The sequence below is a fragment of the Hippichthys cyanospilos genome, chromosome 14 (assembly GCF_059441005.1).
Source record: "Hippichthys cyanospilos isolate Australia breed blue-spotted pipefish chromosome 14, RoL_Hcya_1.0, whole genome shotgun sequence".
Classification (NCBI taxonomy): Eukaryota; Metazoa; Chordata; class Actinopteri; order Syngnathiformes; family Syngnathidae; genus Hippichthys; species Hippichthys cyanospilos.
Window position 1 is genome coordinate 10,241,475 of NC_142382.1, and position 20,939 is coordinate 10,262,413.

At 39.6% G+C, this 20,939-nt stretch overlaps 1 protein-coding gene across 1 annotated transcript in view; it reads left to right on the top strand.

The window, feature by feature from the left end:
* Positions 1 to 20,939, top strand: part of eml5 (EMAP like 5) — a 39,379-nt gene that overhangs the window by 7,438 nt on the left and 11,002 nt on the right. The window contains exons 3-28 of the mRNA XM_088433208.1: positions 1,536 to 1,634; positions 2,802 to 2,870; positions 7,637 to 7,822; positions 9,057 to 9,192; positions 9,723 to 9,924; positions 11,199 to 11,336; positions 11,431 to 11,687; positions 11,789 to 12,001; positions 12,070 to 12,237; positions 13,008 to 13,114; positions 13,186 to 13,304; positions 13,407 to 13,593; positions 13,676 to 13,781; positions 14,540 to 14,633; positions 16,965 to 17,065; positions 17,169 to 17,362; positions 17,523 to 17,634; positions 17,769 to 17,896; positions 18,734 to 18,875; positions 18,975 to 19,127; positions 19,214 to 19,345; positions 19,423 to 19,511; positions 19,794 to 19,970; positions 20,042 to 20,243; positions 20,338 to 20,464; positions 20,669 to 20,683. Coding sequence (XP_088289334.1) covers positions 1,536 to 1,634; positions 2,802 to 2,870; positions 7,637 to 7,822; positions 9,057 to 9,192; positions 9,723 to 9,924; positions 11,199 to 11,336; positions 11,431 to 11,687; positions 11,789 to 12,001; positions 12,070 to 12,237; positions 13,008 to 13,114; positions 13,186 to 13,304; positions 13,407 to 13,593; positions 13,676 to 13,781; positions 14,540 to 14,633; positions 16,965 to 17,065; positions 17,169 to 17,362; positions 17,523 to 17,634; positions 17,769 to 17,896; positions 18,734 to 18,875; positions 18,975 to 19,127; positions 19,214 to 19,345; positions 19,423 to 19,511; positions 19,794 to 19,970; positions 20,042 to 20,243; positions 20,338 to 20,464; positions 20,669 to 20,683 — 3,653 coding nt within the window. The remainder of the gene's footprint in view (positions 1 to 1,535; positions 1,635 to 2,801; positions 2,871 to 7,636; positions 7,823 to 9,056; positions 9,193 to 9,722; positions 9,925 to 11,198; positions 11,337 to 11,430; positions 11,688 to 11,788; positions 12,002 to 12,069; positions 12,238 to 13,007; positions 13,115 to 13,185; positions 13,305 to 13,406; positions 13,594 to 13,675; positions 13,782 to 14,539; positions 14,634 to 16,964; positions 17,066 to 17,168; positions 17,363 to 17,522; positions 17,635 to 17,768; positions 17,897 to 18,733; positions 18,876 to 18,974; positions 19,128 to 19,213; positions 19,346 to 19,422; positions 19,512 to 19,793; positions 19,971 to 20,041; positions 20,244 to 20,337; positions 20,465 to 20,668; positions 20,684 to 20,939) is intronic.

Below are 20,939 nucleotides of genomic sequence, written 5' to 3' on the forward strand. Positions count from 1 at the left end.
TTTTTGTCCTTAAAAATGCAATCTGGTCAATCCTTAATAATGTATTTAAAACAGTACTGTACTTTTGCTCACTTCTTTGTACAGTATGGAGTCATCATGTTAAAACAAATTCCATCCTGATCTGTTACAGATTGCAAATTCAATTTTGCCTGGAAATTTCTATTAAATATTCTATTCTATTCTATTCTAAATATTCTATTAAAATTGTCATCTCAGGTGCTACTATTTTCTGCTTTAAAAACCAATTAGTACCCCTCATTGTTTTTCTCAAATTATTGTTTTGAGTAGGTGTGAAATGTTATTAACCTTGGCAGAGGGCTCTTCTCATTATTTTTGCTGTGGTAGGTTTTCTGTGTCAAAATGGCTGAGCACAGATACGCTTTGTTGGGACTGTAGAGGACAATCAGAACTCATTTTAAATGACAGTGATTACTACAGCAGTTTTGTCTGGAAAGCTGCACCCAGGAATGTTACAATTATGAGACAATGGAAGAATAGCGTAATATTTTAATTAGGGCTTAGCTGGTAGGGATTGTTTTTTTGTTCGTTTGTGTTTTTTTTTTTTTTTTTTAGTAGTAATGTTCTAGGAAAAAATAAATCCACATGTACTGTAGGTAAAGTTACCCAACTGTGACTGCATGATGTACTGCATAAATAGCACTACTCAATAGCATCACGGAACCATTTAATGATTTTTCACAAAGAATGTCTGTCGTGCAAGCTCTTGTAGTGAAGTTATACCTTGTGTGTTTTTTGCCGTGAGAAATATCCCCATGCTCATTTCCCGCATGACTAAGTAGCTGTGGATTTAGATGGAAAGTGACCGTATTTAAAGTAGGAGGAATTTGTGTTGCTTCCCAGCGAGATAGTTTTATTCATCACTAGTATTCAAAAGAAGTCAAGACGATCCTGAGGGATCCCTTGTGCGATTATCCAGTCCAAATGTAAAAGCAATTATAAAATGTGCACAGACGTCTCTCAGTGTAGTGTTAACCGGAGGATACATGAAATGTTTGTTGTGATATTTATGGACCTACCAGCAAACTCTTCCCCCTCGAGCAAAAATAGAGCTTTAGTTTTTAAAATGGTGATGCATTAATCTTCAGCCTAATTGAGTGCACATATTTTCTGTGTCCTCATGTTGCTTGGCATTAGGCGCCACACGTTTTAACACAGGTTTAGAGGGAATTCATTTTATAGACAGTGGATCAAAGAGGACATCCCCTGCCATGGCAAGCAGGCAGTAGAGTGGAGCTGCATTTCCATAAGAGCGGCTATGTTCACTTCTGCTTGGGTGCTCCTGCCTACTCACTCAGCCAGCTATAGGAGGCTCCTCCGGCAAAAACACTCCAATGAGCTCACTGGAAGCGCCAGGGGCTGGACAACTGTTCTGCTCCGCTTTGTAGCCATTATTATTAGCCTTTTTATTGTGGCCTGCTGTGTCACTGTGGACGTAGCGGAGCAGCTTTCGCTTGTAATTTGGACCACAAACTCTTAAATATGGTATTTTATGTGATGTGTATTTCTGTCTGCAGTGCTTGGTGTCTGTGGGTTTGGACTCTAAAAACACAATCTGCGTGTGGGACTGGAGGAGAGGCAAAGTTCTTGCAGCGGCACCGGGCCATACAGACAGGGTAAATTAATTATATCCACCTTTTCCTGCATATAATAATAAACAAGGCCTCCACTTATGAGCTTTGCAGAGCCTATTTTAAACAGCATACAGTTCATCAAAACGGATTGTTTTTCAAACGACACTGATGATGGCACAAGAAGCCGTCTTCCAATGCTACCACAAGACATTAAATATTTTTTTTGCAGAGCAGTTTTGCGAATTATTGACTTAATTTGAGAGAGGCAGCTTTCTAATTTTGTGGAGCATGGTATTTGGAAACATTTCCATTTTGGTTCCAAGACAGTAAGTAAATATTCTCAGTCCATCATAAACTTCTTTATAAAATGGTATGTGTGTCCGGCATCTTCTGCCCCAGATGAGATGAGTGTTCAATTTATATGACACGATTATTCTCAAGGTAACATACCAAATATTTTTATGTTTGTAAAAATCATGCCTGAGAATTGAAAGTAAATAAAAATATTCAGACAAAATCCACTTACTTTCCAAACTTAGGACTCTATTGTGAAAAGAAACTATTACTGATGTTATAAATATTTAACATTGTCTTAATAGACTGTCAAGCTTATGAGCGGCAACTGCCTTCTCCTGAGACCAAATACTTGACAATTTGCTTGCTAATTTGCTGTTCAATATTGCATCTGCTTTAACACAGCTCCATCCAGATGTCTGTGAAAAGCGGTCAATCACACAAGTGCAATTCCGGTGTTAACAAGCTAGCCATGGCAATCTTAAATTAGAGTATCAATTAGCAAAAATTCTCCATTTTTTCCCACCAAGAAATAGTGATAATTCTTTTTCGAAGTTACACCTCCCACTAAGGGGACATTGCTTACATGCAATCCAAAAATAAACGAGTTTAGACAGATAGCATGGCTGCAACTCTCACCCTGCAATCGCATGAGGAAACACGTGTTGCTTGACTGCTCTTTTTTTTCTGGGACAAACAAATATTAGCTTACCTTACTTTTGTCATCGAAGCATACAGATAACTACAAACCACAAGCTGTAACACAGTCCACGCAAACAGCCACTTTTAGTTTATCTGCCACAAATCTGGCAAGCAAAAGCACAGCTGCAAAAGAAGTGCTCCTAGAATCAACACCCAATATAAGTGTCATGTTGAGAACCCATCTCTGATTGATCTATTTCCTTTTCCTTGCAGATATTTGACATATCGTGGGATTTGTACCAGCCCAACAAGCTTGTGAGCTGCGGAGTCAAACACATCAAGGTAGATATGCTTCCTTTCACATATATGCATCGATACATAACAGTGCAAGTTCGATTTGTCAACATTTGAATACATTATTTTAAACTGTACATTGGAAGTGCAGAGTCACTTTAATCTGGAGATCTTTGTTATGAGGCCTTAGCAAAGAAGCACTGCAGCCACTGACTCACATAATCACTCAAATTTGCAGCAATCTTAACTGCAGAGAGGAAGGAATTTTGCCTTTGTGTGATGAACCACGAGTCAGCTCATTAAGCTTTTCACAGCTCTTCACAGTACAAGCCGCAGCTGCTCTTGCATCCTTTTTTTATGCTTGCCTCTTTCACATTCTACGTAACAAGCATGGGTTTTTGTACGATGGTGTCAATTACTTATGGGACTATTATTTATGTTAGTATAAATATTTAAATAATTATGTAACTCTTTATTCCGAAATATTGTTGGAGATAGCATTTTCTAATGACAAAACATTACGTTAAGATGTTTTTGACTTTTCCTAGTTGTCCTACTATTATTCTTTTATCAGGCCCTTTTTAGTATTTAATATATTTTAAAATCTACTGGTATGTAGAAAATAAGACAACAGATAGGCACTTTACTCATTTAATGCCAGTCATTTCCAAAAAAAAGAGAAGCTGCCAGCCAATTTTCAGCATACCAACTGACTAAAGTTGCTGTATCCCCCCCCCCCCAACACACACACACACACACACACACACACACACACACACAATCAATCCTTTTTTCTGCTCAATCCCATTTAAAAAAAAATGTAGTTAACAATTGATGACAACTGCACTACTTGGGAATTTGCATTTGGCCTACTGCATGCATTCCTCATCTCAATCTCATCTGTTGTATCGGCTCTGAACTCTTGCTGCTGCTGCTACTACTACTGCTGTGGCACAGAAACCTCCGCCGGCTACTCCCTGCCTCTCCACAATGCCCGTTTAGTCCCCTCCCTCCTCCGTTTACGCTGGTTTCCCGATGGCAGGGCAATCCAGCAATTGTCCCATATAATTCCCCAGCCTTTACCCTGCAGACCATGTGACATCTGCTCCCTGGCCCTCCCTGGTTTGCTCAGTGATTATAGCACTCAGAGCATCCAGGAGATTTACTGGCAGTAATCCACTCACTCGTGGGCTGAGGGAAACACAACTTCTGTGACAACTACCAGGGCTGGGGAAAACCTATTCCCTTTTAGACACACGTACATGCACACAGCCAATTGTTTGGCCTTTTTGTGCAGCCAACACAACTCGAGCTTTGGTGTTAACGGCATCTTTTACCAACCGACAAATTTTCTTTGATGGTTATGGATATTTTTTTGCTATGGCCTAGTGAAAAAAACTAAACAAAAGAAAAACAATGTTCAGTTTCGATTGACATCGACATGGGTTATTAATAAATATCTGCATAATCAGTTACTCCACACGAAACTACAGCCACAATATTACCACATTGTTGAGTATATAAAGGGTAGACCCTAGATGTCAAAGTCCAGTCCTCGAGGGCTGGTTTCCCGCATGTTTTCGATGCTTCCCTCCCAAACGCATCTGTTTCAAATGATTTGGATAATTTTCAAGATCATGCGGAGCTTACTGGTGAGCTAATCATTTTAATGAGATGTTCTGGGGAGAGGAACTTGGAAAACACGAAGGACTCCGGCCCTTGAGCACTGGAGCTTGACAGGTAGACTATTGAATCCTAGGGAAGGGGCGAGACAAAAATCAAGAAATGGAGTTCACAAGAATGAGAAGAGATTTCATTTCAAATTTTTTCCATTTCATTGAGCCGATTGCAAGAAAAGGGATGCAGCTATTGAATATTTTGGCATTTCATTAAAGATAAATCAAAACTATAGATAAACACAGAAGAGCAAGTAACACATTTTCACTTAATTATGAATGACCATTTTTTAAAAAAAATTTACAATTAGGAATTGCAACTTGCAACTGGTGGCAACCGTTTGTGTAGGAGAAAGAGTCAAGTCAGACATTGTTGGGAAAAAAAAACTATTTTATTTTATTTTTTTGAAAGCTTACTAGTGTTTGTGTCCATATATTACTTAGTATGGTAAAGTTTGTCATTTTGAAGTTATCTGGCCTTCTCACGTTTGGTGGTCTGTTTTACTTTCGCACAGAGTGTTAACATGCAGTGCCTTTTCCTGTACACTCCATTGCAAAACAACAGCCATAAGAAAATAGATATCATGCTTTGCAGGGACAAGAAATCTGGTGGTGTTCTTATCTCGTGAGACCTGGTCACATCCCTATTGAATACCAATCGATTGTGTGGTTTACCTAACGAAGTGGCAATGAAGTCATCATGAATGATATTAGAGCCTTGCCTGATGTGTGATGTAGCTCAGTCATCTAATGAGAACGCAGAATAAGTTTGACAACACCAATTACATTGTCTCATTGAGTTAACTGTTGTGATTACATTCATAGGAAACTGCTCGGGTTTTGACTGGTGTTCCTTGAAAAAGAGAGAGGCTGAGCATCGCGTCTTATAAAACAATTGAAATATAGTCTTGGAAATTCAACGTTTTCATAGCAATGATGTGAATGACCACAGGATCGAGCTTGACTCAATGAGGATGGACAAGAACTGTGAGAAAATTACCTCCCAGCAACGCTCATCTACTTTTTCGAGTGCTCTTTGCTGACCCCTCCTAGCGTAGCAGTTAACACTCTGACATCGCTCAGGGTTACTGGAGTGTGACAGAAAAAGGAAGGGGCTGCTGATGAAGTACATTCCTCTCCAAAGTAATTGCAGTAAGAAAGCTGTCTTAGATTTAGACTAGACTTCCAGTCTAATGTTGTTAGGATTTATTTTCAACTTGTGTAACTCTGTCATTGCGTCCATTTTAAAAACTGGCACGTGGCTACCCACAAACTGTTGCCACAATATTTGGAACATTGAATGGTCAAAAATATTTGCCCTTGGCTCCTGTGAAAGAGATTTTCCCCAGTCATTTTCATCTTTCCACATTGCCTCACTGAGTTTTTTGCTTCTGCCGCTGGCCTCATCGTAACCCCTTCTGGCTTCTCGTCTCCTCCCAGCAATTCAAACAGCAAGGGGATTAGCGGCTGCCCGAGTCTCGCTGCCTTATCAGTTGTGGGCAGGGAGGGCTGTGCAGTCACGCTGCATCCGTCCCTGCAGCCTCTGTCGCAAAATGGGGTACAATATAGCCCCATTCTACCTCCTTCAAAACCACCACTTTACACATCTCAACATAGAGCCTCATATATGTGTAGTCTGCGCTTCTCTATTAAATGGAATGGTTTGAGGGAGGCCCTGTTCAGTGAACAAAGCAAGAGACAAATTGTCAAACTTCTTTCAATGATACCTCCCCGTAAAAGATATACTGTAGATATATATATATATATATATATATATATATATATATATATATATATATATATATATATATATATATATATATATATATATATATATATATATATACACACAGTCGAACCTCTACATAGTGAACTTCAAGGGTCCGAGGAGAGAAGTTCACTATGAAGAGAGATTCACTTTATAGAGGTTTTCCTAAAATGTTCAGAATTCATTGATGAAATATGTGAATAATTTTTTAATAAATATGTAAATAATTTTATATACGTTTTTTTAAAAATAAATATGTAAATAAATGTACATTAAACAACTTAAGTTGTTTAAACACTAAAATCTAATGCGGTAAAACTAATGTAAAAACATTTTACATTGAACAAATATCTTTATTATTATTCAACAATAGTTAATGAATATATGATCATAATAAAACATGATCAGTGCATGTCATCAGCGCGGAGAAAGTAGCTGTCAATACGAGGTTGCACGGTATGTCTCTCGACAACGGAACCAATCATATTTTCTACACGATTCATGCGAGCATCCATACTTTTCACGGCAGATTCCGACATATAAATATATATATATATATATAAATATATATGATTTGAAATCTCAAAAGAAATGGCGTTGAATTAGATTGCAGAAACCCCTATTAAAATCCCCCATACACATTGAAGTGCTTTCACGAATCTCCTAGGGTACTCTGACCCCTATTTGAAAACCGCTGCTTTAGTCCATATTTTTGATGATAGGTGGTATCTGTACTGATGATCCCTGCCTGACAATCAATGGTCCTTGTTAACCCACAGGATTCTTATCTGTCTGAAGGCAAGTTGTAATCTCTCCTTTTCTAAGGATGTTTTTGTCAAGTAGATTATCACCCATTTAAATGTCATGAGTCTATAAGAAAAATGACACATTGATCAATATTGCCATTTCCCCTCCACCTGCCAGTGATGAGTGTGGCTCAGTTTTCACGTGCTGACAGCCATGTCTCAGCATTTGAGAAGCTCATTGCAATCTTATCTCGATGCAGACAGGGTGCCTCCCTTTAGCTCTCACCTCCTCTCTTTGATGGATTTAGCCCTCAGACAAGGCTTTGCCCATGCATCCCAATGACCTTGCTTATAAATAATGAGCATGCTGGGGTCTGGGAGTGTGGGCCTGTGTCTGTGCATGTTGATGAGATGGTTACAGCACCAACTCACACACAGTGTTTTTCAAAGCGGTTGATATACATATGTGTATGGGTGCATGAGGGAGTCAAACCATACAGTGCTGATTTTCTGCTTACGGTTGTATACAAACAATCTGTTATTGTCCGCTTGCTGTGTCACAACGGGATTACGTGAGGGGTTATTAGCCACCACCACCTTTCACTCTTGTATCTTTGTGTGCAGTTCTGGAGCTTATGCGGAAATGCTCTCACACCCAAACGAGGAGTTTTTGGCAAGACTGGAGATCTCCAAACCATTCTCTGCCTGGCTTGCGCCAAGGATGAGGTCACATATTCCGGTGCCTTGAATGGTGACATCTACGTATGGAAAGGAATCAATCTGATGAGGACTGTACTTGGGGCTCACGGGGTAAGTTAGTAAGAATTATAAAACAAGCAAACTTTGGCAGATGATGCCTCAGGGAATGAATTACAAGATTCATGGGAACATTGTTTTGTGGTTGACGCAAATCACTATTTTTGACCAATTTCACAGGTTAGCCTGCACAGCTTTTAAAAGGATTAAAATCTCGGACGGTTACCGTATTTCCGCACTGTAAGGTGCACCGGATTATAAGGCGCACCCTCAATTAATGACATATTTTAAAACTTTTTCAATCACAATACAGTAATACTCAAAGTAATAACAATAATAACTCAAATAATAACTCTAAACTCTCAATAGCATAATAAGTCAATGTCAATATGACCAACTTTGTTCAACTGTAAACACACAAAAGAAACAGGTAAAGCTTACTTTATCAGTTCATTCCCCATCCAACCAATCCCAATCTCAATATTGATCCATATATAAGGCGCACCATCAGCTTTTAAGAAAAAAAGGCTTTTAGGTGTGGCTTAGAGTGTGGAAAATACAGTATCTTCTATTGGTATTTAATTTTCTGTGACCTATTATATTTCTGAGACTTTGATAGGTGTACGTGCCAAAACTTGAAATGTGTTCTTCAAAAGTAGGGATTTCAACCTCCCAGCATTAAAATTGCTATAAGTTTATTGCTTTTTGAGGTACCTCCATGTATTATGTATAATTATTAAATGGTAAATGAACTAAGGGAATTAGGCTAGTGCAGAATTAGAATATATGATGAACCAATTCTCATTGTTTGACACATGAGGACCTTTTTGTCATAGCTGGTCACATATATTAATATAATATCATGGAACGAATAGAATTTAGGTCAGTGACTTTGACCAGCACAGAAGGACTTCAGCCCCACCACTAGCATCCAGCATAGGTAGAGATGCACACGCTTGCTTGATTCTGCTCAATAGAGAAGGATCAGTCTTTTGCTACGCAGGATTAAATTATATCTATGGGATCAACAGCTTTGTTAGGGAATGGGGGTATGGGGGAGGGGATTGCCACAGTGCATACAGATTCCTGATTTTTGTACCACCAAATATTTGACTGGGGATTCAACTGCATGCTTTGCAGTCGTAATAGCAAGCAACTTATAGCAACTCTTGCTCATCCAATGCGATGAGGAGGCCGTAGTAGTAGGTGTGTAGGCCTGGTGAAACAGTTGCCTTTGGTTCTGTCTTAGCTCGTTTATCGCCCACTAACAGCCTGTCATTTCCTCCAGTCAGGGATTTTCAGCATGAATGCTTGCGAAGAAGGTTTTGCCACCGGGGGACGTGATGGTTGCGTCCGTCTGTGGGATCTCAACTTCAAACCAATTACTGTCATTGATCTCAGGGAAACGGAGCAAGGATATAAAGGTGATGTCAAAATGCCTCCTCTCTGTAAAGGTTGCAAGGCAAATTAGGCTCATCTCACCAAGTGGCATATCTACACCATGCTGCTTAAGACATTCTTTTCTCTTCTCCTTACTAATACTTCCTTTCTTCTTTTTTCTCATTTCTTTTATTTCTTGTATCTTGGACCAAACAGTAGCTAGAAGCGAAAATAGCAGAGGTGGGTAATGCGTTATAAGGGTAGATTTAACAACCGTGCCAGTCTGTTTGTAGCTGTCCCCATATTGTTCTCTTGTGGTTAGTGAATCCACTATACAGCATATTTTTAGATGTTGTGGTCATATATAAAGTACAGCATATGCTCCCTTCATCCATGTCAGTTGCATATTAGCTTGGCAAAGTGCTGTCTTGCATTTCTGTTCAAACTCCGTCTTATTAATTAGCCATCTGATGGCTATTTACACATCCTGCCTTCATTTTCCCTGTTCCCCAGTAATGCAAATTTAAACCTGCCCGGACTGTTTCAATATTTTCTCATGTATGTGTGTGGATAGGGCTGTCTGTGCGTAGTGTTTGCTGGCGGGGAGACCACATCCTGGTGGGCACCCAAGATAGTGAGATCTTCGAGGTGGTGGTCCACGACCGCAACAAGCCTTTCCTTATCATGCAGGGTCACTGTGAGGGCGAACTGTGGGCGCTGGCCGTGCACCCCACCAAACCTCTTGCTATGACAGGCAGTGACGATCGCTCAGTCAGGTGAATTGCGAGACGTTATTACAATTTCGATGTTTCAGCATCGTAATACCTCCTGTGTCTGATGATATAAGGCCTGATTTGCTAAATGTTTAAAAAAGCTCAAATGCGATTGCTCGTTCAAATAGACTTGGAAGCTGAGCTACTAGCTCAATGGTTCTCAAACTTTTTTCAATGATCTGCCTCCCTTTGGATTATTTTTTTTCAACCGTGTACACCTTAAACAGCAGAAAGCATTTTTAGATGAGAAACTTTGTGCCATCAGTGTCTGATTTACTCAACTTTGGAACTACATTTGTAGTTGTATTTCTATGTAGATTTTAGTAGGGTACTTCAGAAGATATATGATATGAAATTTGAATTATTTTTGTCTCGTCTGCTTGAAAATTGCATCTCCTGACAATATGCATCCGCATAAAGGTAACAAAACAAAGGATTGCAGAATTTTGCAAAGGAATCACAGAAAAACAATTTAGTATTCAGTTTTTTTCATGTTCCAAATAATTTACTCTTAATTTAAAAAAAAAACAACAACATGTATTTGTTTTTGTCACTGCATTTAAAAGCATCACATTAGATTTGCTGATACCTGCAGAAACCATGTATCCCCTGAAGTGCATTCACATACCAGTAGGGGTATTCATACCCCCATTTGAGAATCACTGTATTAACAGATGGAGCTTCTGGAAGATCAAAGTGCTGACTTGGATTAAGTCACAACAAGGAGTCATGCCATATCAATCAAAACTTCTATTAACACAGAAATTTCTTGTCCGAGTCATTTCAACCAATGTTTACTATCGGTCCACAAAGTGGTTTTAAATGCATTATTACATAGGATGAGCATACTTTATACATTCAATGGCAAGGCCAGGATTAATGAAAAAATAAGTGGCTTTTATACATTGCTCGTTTCCCAAAAATGATCTGAAATAAAGATGTCTTTTCTGTTGCTCAGAAGTAGAGTGTGTCTTCCACTTACTCTTCCACTTACTCATGCAAGTCCATTTTACACTTGAAACGCTCTCCCAAATTTTCCACGGTGAAAACCATCTGAGCTTACCTAAAGCCCAACCACTACAATTAGATACAGCAATCCGCAGAGCTTTTATTCTTGTTTCCAATGATGTTTTCAATCTGAGTGAGTGAACACATAGATCTTAGTAACTTAGGTTCATAACGTCAGAGCATGATTATTTTCTACTGGCAAGTAGTGATACAGTATATTGTTATTTTATCAAAACTTGGCTGTCTCTGTTTCCCCCATCCTCCACAAGGATATGGAGCCTTATCGATCACGCGCTGATAGCTCGCTGTAACATGGAAGAGCCAATACGATGTGCAGCCGTCAGCACTGATGGTATTCATTTAGCCCTTGGAATGAAGGATGGCTCATTCACCGTTCTCAGAGTCAGGCAAGTACTGCACACAATTCAGTGAACTACTGTGTAACTTTTTATGCCTTAGCATTTGGACTTTATTGAATAGCCTTTTTTTGTATGCCTCCAGAGATATGACAGAAGTGGTCCACATCAAGGATAGGAAGGAGGCTATCCATGAGCTGAAATATTCCCCCGATGGCTCCCATTTGGCTGTCGGCTCCAATGACAACTCAGTGGACATTTATGGTGTTGTGCAGAGGTACAAGAAAGTAGGAGAGTGCATCGGCTCAAACAGCTTCATCACGCACATGGATTGGTCAACGGATAGCAAGTTTCTGCAGTCGAACGATGGCAGCGGAAGGAGACTCTTCTATAGGATGCCGAGTATGTCTTATTTGCTTACATTTTAGAAATAGACACTTTGTGTAAATGTATGTATGTTCAAAAGAAATTAATTTCTGCCTTATTATATGTCTTTTGTTCAGGTGGTAAGGAGGTGACAAACAGGGAGGAGCTAAAGCTTGTGCAGTGGGCATCATGGACATGTGTGCTTGGCCCTGAAGTTAATGGAATATGGCCCAAATATTCTGCTGTCAGTGATATTAACTCCGTGGATGCTAACTTCAACAATCAAGTCTTAGTAACAGCCGACGACTACGGATTAGTTAAACTTCTACGATATCCATGTATAAAAAAAGGTAAAGAAAACACCCGTCATTCTTTTTTGTTGCCTCTGTATTTCATGTTACATTTCTCTTGATTTTAGGTGCGAAATTTAAAAAGTATTTAGGTCACTCAGCCCATATTACCAATGTAAGATGGTCACATGACTACCAATGGGTTATAAGCATTGGTGGAGCGGACCACTCGGTGTTCCAGTGGAAGTTTGTTCCGGAGAGAAAGTCAAAAGAAGCTCTGCATATTGCACCGCAAGGTGAGAGCAAGGAAACGTTCTTTATCGGTTTCAACCAATCTGTTTTGCATCATTTTGCTGTCGGACTATTAATGATAAGTTAACTGTTGTTAAAAGGTTTTTTTTTTTAATTGCTATTCAGTGTCAAAAAGGATGCCATTTTAGGTGCACATATAGAATTTTTATAGATAATAGTGTTATTTATGGTCGGGGTGGGGGGGCATGAAATGTTTTCTCTTATCTAGGGGGTCTTTGCAAAATATAATTGAGAAGCACTGCACTAAGCCAACAGTCATAGTGTTGTGCCTTGCAGCTTTTCAACCGTACTTCTCCTGCAAGTCTTATGAGCGTGATGTGTTAAACGGTCATATTAAATCGTTCCCCGTTGCATAACATTTAAACAAACGATTCACTGTGAATGAAAGTTGCAAAGTAATTGCATTGTCATTGCCAACTCATTATTTTTCCACAGTCTGAGTGCAGCCGAGCTCTCTATAATTAAAACACAACCTGGCTGTCTTTCCCTTTCATTTTCCTAATGGACCATGTGAGGAGCCCTCCTTTGCTCCGAGTTCAGCTTATTGCCTTTTCTTGGCTCAGCATCGATATGCATCATCAGCATTCTAAAACAACCTGCTTAACAGGAGAGAAAACAGTATTATAACATGATAGCCACTCATATTTACACAAATAACATACTTGACTTCCGGTATTAGGATATAGTGAAAGAGTAGCCTTTTTTTTTTTTTTAAATGAGCTAGATACACTCAAACATTTATTTTTGTTTGCAGAAACCTTGGCAGACTCGAACAGCGAAGAGTCAGACTCTGATCAATCAGATGTGCCTGAGATGGACTCTGAAATTGAGCAGGAGACACAGCATACATATAGAAGACAGGTTTGTCTTCCATTTTGAATGTCCATTTATTTTCATTAAATGTGCTTGCTCATACTTCTACATGAATCCAGGTGTATAAAGAAGACCTACCTCAGCTCAAAGAGCAGTGCAAAGAGAAAGATCGAGCAATCGCAATGAAGAAGAGAGAGCGAGCACCCGGGAGTGGATTGAAGCTGCATTTTATTCACGGGTCAGCTAACATAGCACTTTCATCTGATCAATTAGAAACAAATGGAGTCTTTCTTCAAAATATTTGCCGTTTTTTTATTTTTTATTTTTTTGCTTTTTGCAGCTACAGGGGCTATGATTGCAGAAGCAATCTGTTCTATACCCAGACCGGTGAAATTGTCTACCATGTGGCTGCTGTGGGGATTGTGTACAACAGACAGCAGAACACCCAACGTTTCTACATGGGCCACGATGATGACATTCTCTGTCTGGCCATCCACCCCCTTAAGGACTTTGTAGCGACAGGCCAGGTAGCGCTAGTTATTTTGTTCTCAAGTCTATTGTTCAAATGTAACTGAAAAAATGTTAAAAGAACGATTTATGGCTATCCAGGTTGGGCGTGATTCCTCCGTCCACATATGGGACACAGAAACATTAAAACCAATGTCTGTGTTGAAGGGTTTCCATCAGTTTGGAGTGTGCACTCTGGACTTTTCAGGTAATGAGACAATATCACCCCCCATAGCTGATCACACCATGACTTTCAATTGGTGGATTGGATTGGTGACATACAGCATTTTTGCCACTTATACATTTTGTACAGTAAAACATTGTAACTAATAAATTAATTTTTTTGTTTACCGGTACTTGGGCAACTGCCAACTCCAATGTAAAAGTAGGCATAGCTGCTTGGATAGTGTGGGCGTGTGTTTATGCTGCATGGGCGGTACGGGAGTGGTGTAGAGGCGGTACGAGAGCCTTCCTCTGTCTGGTACTGGGAGTGCAGAACAAGCAAAGCGTTCTCAGAAGTTGCTCAGGGAAGGAAAACAATTTGAGGGCTGTTACAAGAAGAAATTTAAATTTTAGCATGGTTAAAAGCTCCAAAAAGTTGAATTTCCATGATAGGGCCCCTTTAACTACATAGTAACTAACAAAGAGGTGGGCCATGCCAAAATACTCAACGTCAATTGAAAAAGAAATCGTAATAAATTAAGGAAACACATTATAAGAGTATTATCATTGTGGAAACGTGACCACATTTCAAGTCTTAGAATTTTTCTAGATTTGTAGCAATTATTCAGTAGCTATCCACAATCTAAAAATCAGATGCAGGCATACAGTAGCACATTCCACTATCAGTCAATCACCTTTCTTAAGTTCCACCAGGCTTCCTTTATACTGGAGCCACATTTGAGGACAAACACAGTGTCTTGATATAGCTCTGCCAATAAAAAAGGTTTGAATTATACTCCACAGCGGATGGCAAGCGCTTGGCCTCAGTGGGCCTGGATGACAATCACACCATTGTGCTTTGGGACTGGAGGAAGGGGGAAAAGCTTTCAGCCATGTGGTGAGTGTGGTCCTGACATTGTTTACGTCACGTCACTGTCCGAAAAAGAGAAAGAGCTCTGACAAAGCGTTGTGTTAATTTTTAAGATTATTGGAGTCTCTCTCTTTAAATATGTATGGACATTAATAAACGTGGATTAAATTGGAGCCACTTTGCAGTGCATGGATGACAGTATGATTCATGGCTCGCAGAGAGAAGAAAGGGAATTGCCTTTTAGATTAAGAGGCTGCTCCACTGCGACACTTAAGCCTGCCAGGTTTGAATAGTTAGAGTATGCCCCAAGGCTTCAACTGTATTCATAATGAATGAGAATTTCTTTCAGTGCTTGTCTTCTTGAGAGTATGACATGTCAGATTTTGTTTTGACAAAGAGGCCATATTTCTGAGGTACTACAGCGTTACACAACAGCAAATGGGTTATCAGAAGTAAGCGGTAATGAAAAGGTAATTTTAGAAGTTTTATCACAGAATCACTGATTGTAATTTGTCCTAATAGCTGCCTTAATAGAATACAATTGCATACCACAGTGCGAGAAATATGAGATCAGATTTTTTTTCTCTCTTTGTTGCTCAGCCCACTTGATGTTCATATTTAGTCTCAACTCCATTTAAACTGACCCTGACGTGTTTGGAGGACTGCGTCTTGTTTGCTCTTCTGCTGTCTCCAACTGAAAGTGCAGAGACAGCTTGGAGCACCACTAATCTGCTTTGCAGACCTTGGTGGGTGCTCTGCAATGCAATTCTGAGAAAAAGGGCCTGGGAGTATTCTTCAGCTGGCAGGAAAGGAGTGGGCGTGAGAAGATGATAAACAGGGAGGAAAATGGGCAAGGAATGAGAAATAGAGATTAAATAAGGTGTGATTTTTTTTTTAACTTTAGCATAGGACAAAAATGTATTCTTTTTATTTAGCTTCCCATTTGAAATAAATTGCTTACTGTCACATTTTAAGCAGAGTTGTCAAACTGATTTATTAAGGGACACAGTTGTTTTGGTGACTCGGAGGTCTTTCTTGACTGCACCACATTTGATGCAATTGTTTAATGGGATCATCATAATATACATATACACAACACATTGATGGATAACTACTTGTTATTCATATCTCATCTTGACATTCATCTCGTATCAAGTCTTAGAAAATAGATCATTGAGCTCATTCAATTCCAAAACTATTTTTTAAGAGTCCAGATGTCCAATCCCAGGTATGTACAATATTTATATTTTTTACAACTTTTTTCATATGTTTGGGTAAAGGAGGATAAAAAAATGGCTCGTATTAAATGAATTAAGTACTAAAGTAATCAATTACTTTATGTGATTAATTTCTAAATTGGTTACTTGAGATAATTAATAATTGTACAAGGTATTCAAGTACTAATGCGATTCCCTTTGATACCAAAGTACTAAAAGTTATCACTTTAGGTACTAAAGTAATTGATTACTTTAGCACTTAAGTACTACTGTACATTAATTGATTACTTTAGTACTTAAATCGTCTAAGGTTTTTGATGACTTTAGCACTAAGTAAGTACGTAAAATAATCATATAATTTAGTTATTAGTGCTCACTTTATTTAGTACTGGCTATTTTTGGCCTTAGCTAAACACTTGAAAAAAATGAAAAAGTGCCTGGGATTGAATGAGTTAACTTTTGTTCACAATGTTAGCCATATTGCAATAAATGTGAGGACACTTTGCAATTTCCCCTGGGCTGTGAATTTGACATGTGTGATTTACCATCTTCAGTTAACCAAACTGCGGACTGTGGAAGGAAGCTGCAGTAGCCAGATGGAAAAACACAAGCAAAGGGAGAACACATCGGCAGACATGTTTACCACTTGGCCAGCATTTTAGCCAACAATGTATTAATTTCATTTAATTTAGGAGGTGAATTTAATAAAATAACACAGATTATATACAGATTTTTGCAAAGTTATTTTATCTGTATCCTGTCCGTGAAATTACCGCTAATTGAGGTGTCCATCTACAACCACACAGGTGTAATTTTTGTGGTATCACAACATTGAAATATTTTTAAGGTCTGATGAGAGATGGGCTAATATGTGTCTCTACATTAAGTTCTACTTCTGTTTTATTGGCAAACATTGGTTGAAAGGTATTTTTATGAAGTGTAACGTATCGAGTGCCCTCTCTAATTTTAGTACCATGCTTGCCTGTCCTGTCAACGGGATTACATAAAATTAAGAGAGTAATTTCCATAAAACCTGAAGGAGGGCTAGAGGTTGAACTGAGGAAGAACACATTTTGTTTAATGTAGAATTTGGAACACATCCAGTTGGCGTCATAAATAAGGAATGTTGTTGTGTTTTCAGTGGAAGCAAAGACAAGATCTTTGTAGTGAAAATAAATCCCTACCTGCCTGACAAGCTCATCACTGCCGGTGTAAAACATATGAAGTTTTGGCATAAGGCTGGTAAGAGCTGTTCGTCTCATTAATCCTGACAAGCGTCCACAATAACAAGCTGAAGTCTAGCTTTCGAAACAATGCATCTTATTGTCTACTTTCACTCTCTCAGGTGGTGGACTAATTGGGCGCAAGGGGAGCATGGGCAAGACAGAGACTATGATGTGTGCTGTCTACGGTTGGTCGGAGGAGATGGTCTTCTCAGGCACGTGCACGGGTGACATTTGCATTTGGAGGGACATGTTCTTGATGAAGACTGTCAAAGCCCATGATGGCCCCGTTTTCAGTATGCATGCTCTTGAGAAGGTAATGGCAGACCTTTTTTTTTTTGTCACAAATTAGAACTTTTTCAAACAACAAATGGCCCATTAATAATCTTCCTAGGAGGCGCACTGTGAAATGTATTCAATGCCTACTATTGACATATTCATTCAGCTTTGAATTTGCCATTAAACTCTCCCTGCAGGGCTTTGTGACTGGAGGGAAGGATGGTATAGTCGCGCTCTGGGATGACACATTTGAAAGATGCCTCAAAACCTACGCCATCAAGAGGGCAGTTCTAGCTCCAGGCTCCAAGGGTAATTTGGTCATCTTGCACCAGATATGTTGCACATCTATTCGGTCCAGATACACTGAAAAGATTCATTGGGTATTGGTGAAAGGAAATCCTCATGTGTCCTGGTTCTTGTTTTATATTTTCTCATCTTTGCAGGCTTGCTTTTGGAAGACAACCCATCCATACGTGCCATATCTCTCGGCCACGGCCACATTCTTGTGGGAACTAAGAATGGAGAGATTTTGGAGGTGGACAAAAGTGGCCCCATCACTCTGCTTGTCCAGGTGAGTTGCAAAAACTAAAATGTTCTTTGAAATTCTCAAATTACCAATGATCTTACAAGGCATTGAAACACATTAAATGATATCAGCTGATACCTGCAGAAACTCTTTTAAAATGTCACCTACTCTTGAAGTGCCTTCATTCCACATTTGAGATCCACACAACAATCCGTGGAAATCGCAAAATTACATCACTTTCTAGTTCCTGGTTCTTGCAGCCATCATGTTGATGACCTTTGATATATGCTGATGCTATGGAATAGAAGCGGTAATCTTACATTGGTCAAGCGATATTAAGATTTATTTTTTTTTCAAGTGAAAAGATGAAGCAAAAAAATTAATCCTTTTGTCAGAAAACCTTAAAGAGCACATCAAACAGGGCTTAATGTACTTGTACATGAGGAATGTGTAATTCTTCTTTGGGTTATTGAACTGTCTGCAATTATTTTAAACAACCCAATGAGATTCACGTTGACGAAAATAAATTGCAGCTATGAAAACTCGATTGCTGATTTCGCTAAGTAGCTGGGCTCTATCTCAGAGTAAGAGCCCCTGTCTCTAAACTGTCAGAGTGGTATCGATTGCCCTCTTTTTAATGCTTCACAATTACAACTGTGTTCTGAGTGTTGGGACAAATCAATGAAGGAAGAGTTAAGTAAAGGTTTTGCCTAATCCACTACTGCACTGAACACTGTTAGATAATTGTCATGAACTGTACGGCATGTAAGAAGCATAGTATTCTTTCTAGTTTTTAAAGCCTTTTTTCATGATTTAACCTCACAGTAGATTTTATTGGGACGTACATCCAAAAATACCAAAGTGCTACATTTGGTCATACAGGGTCACATGGAAGGCGAAGTCTGGGGCCTTGCCACCCATCCCCATCTTCCTCTGTGTGCCACTGTCAGTGATGATAGAACTCTGCGCATATGGGACCTCTCCCCCAGTCACTGCATGCTGGCGGTACGCAAGCTTAGGAAAGGTGAGTCACCACCTGACGGTAATAAAATATTTCTTTCCTTGTGTCCTATCCTGAGTGTACAAGCTCTGGTCCCAGGCCATTAACAAGCACCCTTCACAGGTGGCCGCTGCTGCTGCTTCTCCCCTGATGGAAAAGCCTTGGCAGTGGGTCTAAACGACGGCAGCTTTCTCATTGTGAACGCAGACACGTTGGAAGACCTTGTGTCCTTCCACCACCGCAAGGACATCATAACAGACATCAGATTCTCTCCGGGTTTGTGGCTCCCTTGTTATTGGCAAATACAGGCTTTGAAAACATGACTATAAACCAATTACTGATGTTTTCTTCTCGCTGTTCAGGTTCTGGCAAGTACCTTGCAGTGGCATCAGGAGACACATTTGTGGATATTTACAACGTAATGAGCAGCAAACGGGTTGGAGTGTGCAAAGGATGCCTCAACTCCATCACCCACTTAGATTGGGACAGGAGAGGTAAACATCCTTTATGGATGATCCTTGTCTTGTAATGCTCAATAACACGGGGGCCCTGTGGGCTCTTCAATTCACAGGGAAACTACTCCAAGTCAATACCAGTGCCAAAGAGCAGTTTTTCTTCGAGGCGCCTCGTGGCAAGAGGCAGACTATCTCGGCCACAGAGGTAAGCTTGAAGAAGAGGGACCATAATAACAAGAGAAAGAAAGATGAAGATGAAAGAAAGAGTAAAAAAAAAAAAGAAAAAAGAAAAACCCTTATTCCATATATCCATTCTCCATTGCATTCGTCTTCATTAGGGTCACAGTTGAGCTGGAGTCTAACCTGTGGTCCTAGTGGGGTTAAGCGTTAAATAAAGTAAAATGGATGGATGAACTTGTTCTTTAAGAATAAAGAATCCTTCTAAGCGGAACATAATGTAATACCTATTTTTATCCGCATGTCTTAGGTGGAGAAGGTTGATTGGAGTTCATGGACATGTGTCCTCGGCTCATCTGTTGAGGGCATCTGGCCTGTGATCAGTGAGCTCACAGATGTGACCTCAGCTTGCCTTAGTAATGACAAAAAGGTGCTCGCCACGGGGGACGATTTAGGATACATCAAGCTCTTCAGATATCCTGTCAAGGTAAGTTACGATGCTTGTCATAATATACTCGCGCCACTGTAGCAAGTTGATGGAAGATGTTGCACTCCCAGGGCAAGTATGCAAAGTTCAAGCGCTATGTGGCTCACAGCACGCACGTTACAAATGTGCGGTGGGCCCACGAAGACAACGTATTGGTGACGGCTGGCGGGGGGGACACGTGCCTCATGATATGGGCCCATGAGCCTGAGACCCACAGAGAACTCAGACAATGTGACAGCGAGGAGTCAGACATTGAGAGCGAGGATGATGGAGGTGTGACAGCAGCTTCTTTGGAAAATGTCTCTGCTTTCAAAATATCTGTATCCATTTTGTTTTTCATTATATACATCCACTTTGTTTTCATCAGGTTATGACAGTGATGTAACAAAGGAGAATGAGATCAACTATACCATCAAAGCCTTATCCACCAACATGCGCCCCATGACTGGTGTAAAACCCCACTTGCAACTTAAAGAGCCTTCTATTGATGAAAGGTATTTTTAAGTGAAGTTGTGGAAATGTTTTCAGGATAAAATATTACTTGCATCATTGAGAGCTTTTTTGTCAACATATTTTCTTATCTATAACTTCAGCTCTGTATTTACCCTTTTAAAATAACTAGCACCTTATCTGCTCTTCTTTCTTGTAATGGCTGCATTCTGTCATTGTCCTGCTTCCTTCTTTAATTCCGTCTGAAGACAAGGTGTGGTCAGGTAAGATCTTATGTTTCTCCTTTGGGGAAATTGCATCCAGGATAATGCCTCATTAGTGTTGATGACATGTACAGTACTGTAAATACTAAGGATGGGATGAGGCACAAGTACCACGTGCAAGAGACGAGATGTGATTTTTGCAAAGTTTGTCATAAAATTAGTTTTGAAAATGTATTGTTTTTATTGAACAAACTGCAAGGAAATTAACAACCTCACACGCAAATATAAATATAAAAGCAGCCAGGCTAGTTTTTCA